General features: G+C 35.1%; 1 protein-coding gene across 2 annotated transcripts in view; it reads left to right on the top strand.

Annotated features, from left to right (window-relative positions):
* The first annotated feature begins 7,367 nt into the window (after positions 1-7,367).
* Positions 7,368-9,643, top strand: part of LOC129267008 (uncharacterized) — a 37,097-nt gene continuing 34,821 nt past the window's right edge. Inside the window, exon 1 of one of the 2 annotated variants that reach the window (XM_064103776.1) lies at positions 7,368-7,759. In XM_064103776.1, coding sequence (XP_063959846.1) covers positions 7,694-7,759 — 66 coding nt within the window. In that variant the 5' untranslated portion in view covers positions 7,368-7,693. The remainder of the gene's footprint in view (positions 7,760-9,643) is intronic. The other variant, XM_064103775.1, reaches the window with a different exon arrangement.

Genomic DNA, 9,643 nt, shown 5'->3' with positions numbered 1-9,643 from the left:
GACAGTTTGACTGTTATTTATACATGTATATTACTGAATGACCAGTAGATTGTTATGTTGAAGGAGAATGAAACTCTTGGAGCAAGTTAGCTTTTGTGAAAGCAGAACAATCAAAGAATAATATCAACAAAAGTTTGAGTAAAATAGGACTAGCAATAGAAGAGTTATGAACATTTGAATGTCGAGATCACTAATGCTATGTAGATCCTCCTATTGGCAATGCGACCAAGATCTACGATGTCACAGATGAACAACTCTCCCCTTTTGGACACTGAAAATATACCCCAAACCATCTCTTTTTGCTCATTCTAATCATATGACAAACGATTCATCAATGATATAATGGTGTGAAACCTCTGTACTTGTCCTCTCATAAAGAGAACACCTCACCTTGTGATAGACTGTATAAAAGTGAGAATATAAGTGAAATAAGTACTAAAGTAATGAGGGAGTTGTACGAATGTACGTGTGTGACATCACAGATCTTGGTCGCATTGCCAATTGGAGGATCTACATGTACATGGCATTAGTGATCTCGACATTCAAATGCTCATAACTTTCTTATTATTCATTCAATATTTCTCAAACTTTCAACAATATGTTTCTTTGATTTTTCTCTTTGATATGGATTCAGCTGGTTTCAAGGGTTTCATTCTCCTTTTTTACATGTACAGTATGTTGATGTGTGTGTTCTATGTTGTATTTTGTTGTCAAATCATTTTAGATACCAGGGGGGTGTTTCACAAAGATTTAAGTATGACTTTAGTTGTACTTAAATGCAGACTCATACATGATATGCAACGCAAGATTTTATTGATAGATACGCATATGACTATGTGCGCATCCTCATGACACGATCTGACCAATGCGGTCAAGCCTTTCATATCGTACGCAACTCGGTATTTAAGTGCGACTCTAAATCATACTTAAATCTTTGTGAAACACCCCAGGTCATGATTGTTAGTTGCAATGAACACAAGTCTAAATGGGAAGTTCACCCTGACGATAAGTGAAGGAACATATTGGTGAAGATTTTATGATTTCACATGCGACCAACTCCACCTTGATATGAACATGTGGTTTGGCTCTTAAAATTAAGAATAATTTTACTTCTGCATTCATCATGTCATGCTAGAATAGACTCCATAAGAAAATTACTTTCAGTTATCGTTAACAGTTTCAAAGTGGAAATTCAGGGAAATGATATTACTCACAATATGGAGCAGCTATTCTCATGTGAGATCACGAATTCAAAACTTAAAATAAGGCATAACTTTTGTATTGTTAAATTCTTTTTATCAAGAATTCACCAATAATCCAATATTATTATTTTTGTAAATTATTTTTTGTTGCTTTTATCAAAATACCTCTATTGTCAGGGTGATGTTCCTCTTAAAGTTGAAATCTGCAGGTGAAAGTCATTACTAAACATTGCAGTACTAAATTTCAAATATTTGATTATGATACCTTATTATGTACTTGGTTATGATACAGTAGGGCACACATGTATATTTCTGTATGCAAACCCATTTGAAAATGATGTGATTATGTTGTGATACACATTTTCATAGACCCTAATCCAAGATAGCTTGGATTTATTTAGATGTAATAAGGTCAAAAGTGCAATGAACTTGACAGTTAAGGTAAATGCCCGTGATGAACTTTTAAAGTGGAGGACCCAACATTGATCTTGCAGCTACAGTGTATCTTGTCTGTAGCAACTTTTCTAAAACTACTTTAGTTTTTAACGATCAGGGAACCATTATTGAGTTTATCAGGGGGCGTTTCATCAACATTTTTGTCTGACAAGTTGTCAGATCTGACAACTTTTCTGGATTTTGATTGGCTGAGAAGCACTGTTACTATGGTAACTGTCAGATAAAATGGGAGTTGTCGGATAAAACGTCTGACAAGTCATTTCATGAAACGCTCCCCAGGTGTTTGAGTCCTTATAAAAAAATTGAGGTTTGGTATTAACGTATTGAATACTGGCTTCCTTAGACCCCAGCCCTTATATATGCAGCCTCTGTTTCTAACAGTTTATGTTTACATTATATGAACATTGTTCACAGGAGCTACATGTAGTGCAGCTGCAAGAGAAAATGTAACAAAATAACAATGTGCAGCACGACTACTGAAAATATGCACAAATTGGAGAATAATGAAAGTATTCATGACTTGTTCTTGATGCGTACAGAGATATATGATTCATCTCAAACGCAGTCTAATTCAATATGAGGAAAATATATCGAAAACTTGTATTCAGGGATTTCGTAAAGCTTTCCATAAATTATGCAAGGATTTTGATATTGATTGTCAACTACAAGCCCAAACAGAAGCTTTTTACGATACAGAACGTTGTTTGTTGTTGAATTATCAATTAGATTGTGGCAGAAAAATACTTTGCACTAAAACTATGTACAGTATTAACTACTGCTTGATATTTTGATTGGATTTGAATTGATTAGGAGTTTCAACTTTCAAGCTGGCATGGTTATGTTATTAACCAACTTCTAAATGAAACATCACATTTTTGAAATGATGGAGCCAGTCGCAATTTCCAACTATCTCTGTTTTAAAGGTGAAGTTGATTGAGAATTAGAAGAAAAGTGTCCTTAATTTGTCTATTTTTCAGTAATTTATCAATTTTTAATACTTTTTTTGCTCTTTTATCAAAACTAATTTGAAGATGCACTTTTTCTGTAATCTTCACACTACAAGCAACTCTATTTATCTGTCATGTTTTTTTTTTCCTTCGTTTAATTTGATCCCCGTTTGGCATTAAATTGTCAGAGTAGTCAATTCCATTTTTAAAAAGGGTTGTATTAATACAAATCACTGCAAATGATAATTACTGAACAATGATGAGTAGGCATTGATAGAAAATGTAACACATCAATTATGGCAATCCTGCAGTATGCAGAAATATGATTATGTGGGCGCGTCATGGTCTAGTGGTTTTGACTCTCGCCTTTCAAACAGAGGGTCGTGGGTTCGAATCCTAACCATGGCGTGTTTTCCTTCAGCAAGAAATTTATCCTCACTGTGCTGCACTCGACCCAGGTGAGTTGAATGGGTACCCGGCAGGATTAATTCCTTGCATGCACTGAGCGCCGATGATGGTAGCTCGAGCTAAAGCCGGGGTAATAATAGCAGCGCTTTGTATCCTCAGGCAACAGGCGCTTTATAAATACAGCTATTATTATTATTGTTATTATTATAAACAAAGAAGCTTAATGCTAAAAAAAAGATTTGGGAAAAGTCATAAAAGAAAATGCTGTTAAATGTTTATAATGATTTTGGATATCATGTGTAAATGTCTTTCAAATTAATCTTTGATGTGCAGTACTCAAAGTCATGTATGTGTATTGAATTTCTCTGTATGTATTTGGAAAGAATAGAGCCTACATATTGTTGTTTACTTTTAAGTGCACGAATCTAATAGATGTGGCTGAACAGAAGTACTATCTCTTTATAATTCTTTTGACACAAAAACTTGATTTTTTTTAAAGTCTGCCAATCCATGCATTGAAGTTTGTTCACACTATGGAGTTAAATGGGAGTTCACAGTGACGATGAGTTGGTTTTAATAAAAGCAACAAACTTAGAGAAAAATATTGCCAAGGGTTTGCTAAAAATCCAACAAAGAATAACATAGTTTTAAATGTGTGCCGTCATATGTGAGCAGCCCCCTATACATCTATATCACTTGACATAAATTCCAAATTTGTAATGTAACATTATATGATGGATGAAACCATCTTTTTTTTACAGAAGGGGTAAGAAACGATGTGTCGGATGGTCTGATACTATAATATATCCCCCACAAAAATAAGATTACTTTTAATTTTATGAGAAAATAGTTTTTGGTGGAGCTGCTCGTCTGTGTCGTCACAAAATCAAAAATTTATAAATTCATAGTTATGTTATTATGTGATAGATTTCGATAAAAAACGTCACTGTTTTTTTTTCTGCTTTCATTTAAACCAACTCTTCGTCAGGGTGGATTATCCCTTTGTTAGTGTGAACTTTACTCATAGTCGTAATGTAGGAATAACAATATACAGTAGCTTTTTTCTAGTTATGTATGTCATAAGGGTGCACACTCAGGGAATATAGATGCTACATTTGTAATAAAGGAGCCAAAAATCATGTGGTCGAATGCGACTGGATAATACCTTATTTATATTTATTATGAAATGGTTATCGAAATCCCTGCAATCTGATAAGTCAATCATTGTGCATTTCGTTTTACTGGGTAGATGATCGATATCCCATAACTTTATGATAACCATAACATGATATCATGCCGGCCTATTGCTAGTCTGATGTTGAACAATTGCAAACGGTTAGTAATGTTCTTGTTCTCTTCAATACACTGTGTCTTATGGGGCGTTGCAAGAAACTTGCGATCAATTGCAAGTCTATTTTCGTTCCCGAAATAAATTTGCGATTGATCGCTTATCTGCTCCATGAAACAAGGAGTGTGAGCTGATTTGCAATAGTTAAAAGTGATCAATCGATTGTAAAATTGCAACAGAATATTTGCGATTGATTGCAACTATTTTCTCGCAACACCCCCTTAGTGTGTACTTGGTGTCTTTTGTTTGTAACTTTATTGGTGAATTTGATTTGGATGAGTACTAACTAAAAGCAACACATTTATTGGATTCAGCTGAGATCAGTGGTCAAGGACTGTTGAATTATGATGCTGATGAAAAAAAGTAAGAATATGACTCGATTAATATCAATGATTTTTTTTATATTTTGTGCAAGTTATGCCCATGTGTAAGTGTAGATGATCAAAATCTTTTAAAAAATTTATGGTTGTACTTGACAGCGGCTCAGGTGCTCTGTCTATAGACACAATTTGAGTGTGACTAGCTTATTGAGTTTCATTTCACTTCTTGATATCTTGGCCCCGTGTTACAAAGAGTTACAATTGATCTAATCAACCCAACTTTGGAAAGCCAGCAGCATCAACATCTAAAATGCATGTCTAAAATATTTTCTAGATGATGTATATTCATACATTCATAGTTTTCTTGAAATTTCAGTGTGCTTCTCTTTTTTTACAATGAACATTGTGCAAGTTTCGTGAAGAAAAAAATAGTATGACATTGATGGATTTCCATGTACTGTAGTTGATGTTGATTGGATCAATCGTAACTCTTTGTGTAATTAAGACGGGGACATGGATATTCTCGCAAATCCAGGCAAGGCCGGCTTACAAAACCAAATATATTTTTATGGGAACGCTTGATTATTAAGTAATTACTGCAAAACATACACATTTAGGGGGGTAAGTAGATGAATTAATCTGACATGTTTGGTGTATGTTCTCAAACATTGAAATGCTCTTTTTGGGTAAGTTTATTTTCCATAATCATGAGATAAGATTTCACTGTTCTCTAAACACTGGAAAAGAAGGGGGTGCTTCCAGCTTCTGAATAAAATGGGCGCCAATTATCAGATATGCTCATTAAGGTTTAAGTTGTGATCAATGTTTTCACTTAACAGTACAATGAATCTGAAATTATTTTTGAGGATCTGTGAACGAATCTCTATAGTATATTTTCATATCGGAGATGTTTAACTGCACAGTTTAATTACCTATAGCCTTGATAATTATGTTGTGATCCAATGTACACGTTGTTCAAGTCTTGTGCACAAGTCGTCTTGAAAATGTCTGTGGTCCTAAATACAATGACTCTTCAACCTATCATTATACTGATTTTGAGCAGTATTTGTAAGGTCTGAAGATGAGACTATGTTTGTTATCCATGTTGTTTCCTGTAGGCACAAATTATGGTATTTGTGTGATCTTAATTGCTTTTTGAATATCAAATTGAATAAAAATCAGAGATTTATGATTGGTGTGATGAATACATACATGTCTTTTGTATCTTTTATTTAGTAGTAAAGTTGTTCAGAATACATGGTTATATACATGTACATGTGGTGGTTTATTTCCAATTTGTCTAATGCCACTTCGTCCCATTGCCAACCTGTGTACTACCATTTGGTCTATCATCAGTTTGTCTACTCACCACATGGTCTACTTTCATATATTCTTAGTCTAATGCCATTTTGTCTAATAATCAGTTGGTCTAGCTAATAGCCATTTAGTCTATATACCATGTGGTCTAATTAAACTAAAGTGTTAAATGTGCAAAATGAATAAAAAGAAAATGGGTATTAGACCAACTAGTTATTAGACGAAATGGTGAATAGACAAAGTGATGATTGGACCTAATGTTATTGGACCAAATGGTTGTGAGACGAAATGTTGATGGACGGAATGGCATTAGACTAAATGAAGGTAGTAAGTAGACCATGTGGTGGATGATTTGGCAGTGGACGAATAGGCAATTTACCCATGTAGTATTATAGTTGGCTCAGCCAAAGAAATATAGTCCTATGGGGGAAGGGGGGGGGGGGGGGATACTCCACACTATCATAAACTGTAATGGGTTTGTCACAGTCAAAATGAATTGGCTAATTGTGAAATGGGTCTAATGAGTAACAAGTTGTTTTTGAAATCCCCCCCCCCCCCTCAGAGCTTGACAAAGTCTTAACCTAGCTTAAAGACTCAGATGGCTCTGGCATGCATGTCTATGCAGCGATGCCACTTAGAATTGATTTTTTTTTAAGTCTGAAAAACATCTCGAATGAACCATTTCATACACACACAAAAATATGTCAAATTTCTGTGGCTGAAAGTCCGAATTCAGACTTCCGTCTCAAAAGTGGCATCCTTTTTTTATGGAAGGAAAGAGGACAAGGGGGGGGGGGGGGGGAAGAGGGTGGGGAGAGTGAGGCAAATAGCAGGGGTCATGGAATGGGGGGGGGGGGCAATATAAGTCCCCACTTACCATGTACGTAATGTGAAAATAACCATCGAATTGTGATTTTCTTCAAGTTGCAGCCCTCAAATACAAAAACATCACTATTTTTTTCCCCTTTTCTTCATAGAGTAAATGGCAAATTATATGAATACAGGGGGTGAGTTTAGGTGTGATTTATGTTACGGGATAACTGATATAGCCAGCAGAAACGCTAGCTGGTAGTTTGACAATTGTTGCGATTATAATTTCAACACAAACAGAGTTGAATTATTATAACAAAGATTTATTGAAAACAAAAATGTGCCAATCTTTTTCTGGGCTTACAAATAATGGATTGTAAGAATTGGGTAATGAAATTGGGCGGGTTTCAATCTCATTCGGGAATTCTGCAATTTGAAGATGTTAGAGGTATATTGTTGGTCATAGCAAAGATTTTCCTTGCATATAGTATCTAACTTGTCAGTGGATTTTGCCAAACGATATTTATATATTATTATAGTTCAGTGATGTTGCCCCGCCCATTTCTCACCGAGATCGGTCGATCATCAGTCGACAGATTTTTATCAATAATTCAGACTAATCTAATTTTTTTATTCGTTGTTTTGACTAAAATCCATCTTTCACTCATATAATTCCAATTTGATAGTATTTTTTTATTATTCATATACAACTGAATGATTTTTAGTTCTATTTGGCTTCTGCCCGATGCAGATAAATAAGCATTTTAATAGTCATTTTCTTTGGGGTATAGACTAAATGTACCGATCCGACGGAAGAATTTTAGAGCCACTCACTGGAAAGAACTTGATTTCTCCGTCTTCCTAAAGTAGTTTTTCTTCTTTCTAATGGCCACTGAACCTGTTTTCAGAGCGCAACATATTTTAGACTGCATTCCAATCAATCACAAAGAGGTATGTATGATTTAGAAGTGATATTTATGTTGTAAAATATTGTTTTCGGTTGTTAGTCGCGCCGGGTTCTGCGATGGAGAAACAGCGGTGTGCGGCGGACTTCGCCCCCCGCCCGCCACGGGCTGGTGATTGTTTGACTCTCCGTTATCTTGACTGACGATACATGTACACAGCGCGTCGCGGCTCCATCATCACAAATCGGGCCCGGGCTCATCATCGCTCAGCACTCGTACTGGTGTACATGTAGTGTGATGTGTTTAGTCTTGAGACCATGTCTTGGCCTTGGTTCTTGTTCTGGCCTGTTATGTTTGTTGATGGACATGTTCATACTTCATGGACACTCCTGGGGGCCGGCCGGCGAGGCCGAGTCTTGAGAGAACGACTCGAGTCGAGACAAGTAACACCGTCAGTGACATTGTCATTGACATTCATTGACAATTGTCAGTGACATGACAGTGTCGACATAATGATCAATGGCACCCAAGGGTTCATTACATGCCGCCGTGCACAGAAAAATCAAGCCATAGAAGTCGTGTGTTGTGGACCCAAGAAGTGAGATCCCAGCACGCGCGACCCACTACTCACTAGTTAGAAATCCACTGCCAAACGCGGTTCGTGGTGCGAGGTTAGTAGTATACTATTACTAATACTAACCTCGCAATACGTGTGAGTGGATCAATGGCAAGTCCAAGACGATGAATGTACAGTACACAAATTGTGGTGTCTAACATTAAAGTTTTCCAGAGGCCAATTTATGCTTACCTATATTGGAATTGAGATTGAGCATTGTCACTTAATACAAATTACAATTCCATGGTCAGCAAAATGAACAAATATATCTTAAGTACAAGGTATCCATTCTTTTTTAATTAAAACCATTTTTAATTTAAAAAATGATGTCCATTAAAAAAAAATGATGTCCATAAAAAAAAAATGAAAACAAAACATTTTTTTATTAAAACCAGTTTTGATTAAAAAAGGTGTCCATTTTTTAAACCATAAATTAAAAAAGGTGTCCATTTTTTAAATCATGAAATATGATTGGTAGTCAAAATCTATGGAACAAGTACAAGGTATCCATTCTTTTTTAATTAAAACCATTTATAATAAAAAAAATGATGTCCATTTAAGAAAAAATGAAAACAAAACATTTTTTATTAAAACCAGTTTTGACTAAAAAAGGTGTCCATTTTTTTAAATCATGAAATATGATTGGTAGTCAAAATCTATGGAACAACTGAATATCTATAACTCAGCTGTCCAACTTGAGTCAAACCATTTGCACGTTAAAAAACCTACTCCTCTTTTCGTAAAGAGTAGGGAAGTTATCCCGGGGAAGTAGAACTAACGTATTAATTTATTACTGATAATTACTAATTTATAATCCTGTTCCTTTGTAAAGTTGCATTAGGGTAATTTGTACTGTATTATAGTAACCTTTCCAGATTAACTGTCCGAAACTTATATGACACGCATGTGTTGATAGTGTCGTTAATTTTTTATCAATCAATCAAGATCTTGTTATGATTATGAATTATCCTATTCAAATTCTTCCAGCATCTGTTTACAGCACTTTGCCATGATTTTTTAGACCCTATTGTACCCTTATTTCAATGTAAGTTAAAACAAGATTGTCCCAAAATCAAAGTGAAAAAATAGGGTAAAAACATGTGTTTATGAAAAAGCAGAGTCTGTCATTCAACATTTAAAAACAGACAATTGGTGCCCCATGCCTGCACAATACATTTCAGTTTGTACCCGTAAGGTAAATATAGAAAGAGAATGATCTTTTGTCACATTAAAAACTGCAAAAAGTACCGGTATTTACATGTAGCCTATGTCTCTTTCCTTTTTGAATGACCTATTTAATTTTTAATTTTAAAA

The sequence above is a fragment of the Lytechinus pictus genome, chromosome 8, assembly GCF_037042905.1.
Source record: "Lytechinus pictus isolate F3 Inbred chromosome 8, Lp3.0, whole genome shotgun sequence".
NCBI lineage: Eukaryota > Metazoa > Echinodermata > Echinoidea > Temnopleuroida > Toxopneustidae > Lytechinus > Lytechinus pictus.
The sequence above is the reverse complement of the archived record's forward strand: the minus strand, read 5'-3'. Positions and strand labels throughout refer to the sequence as shown.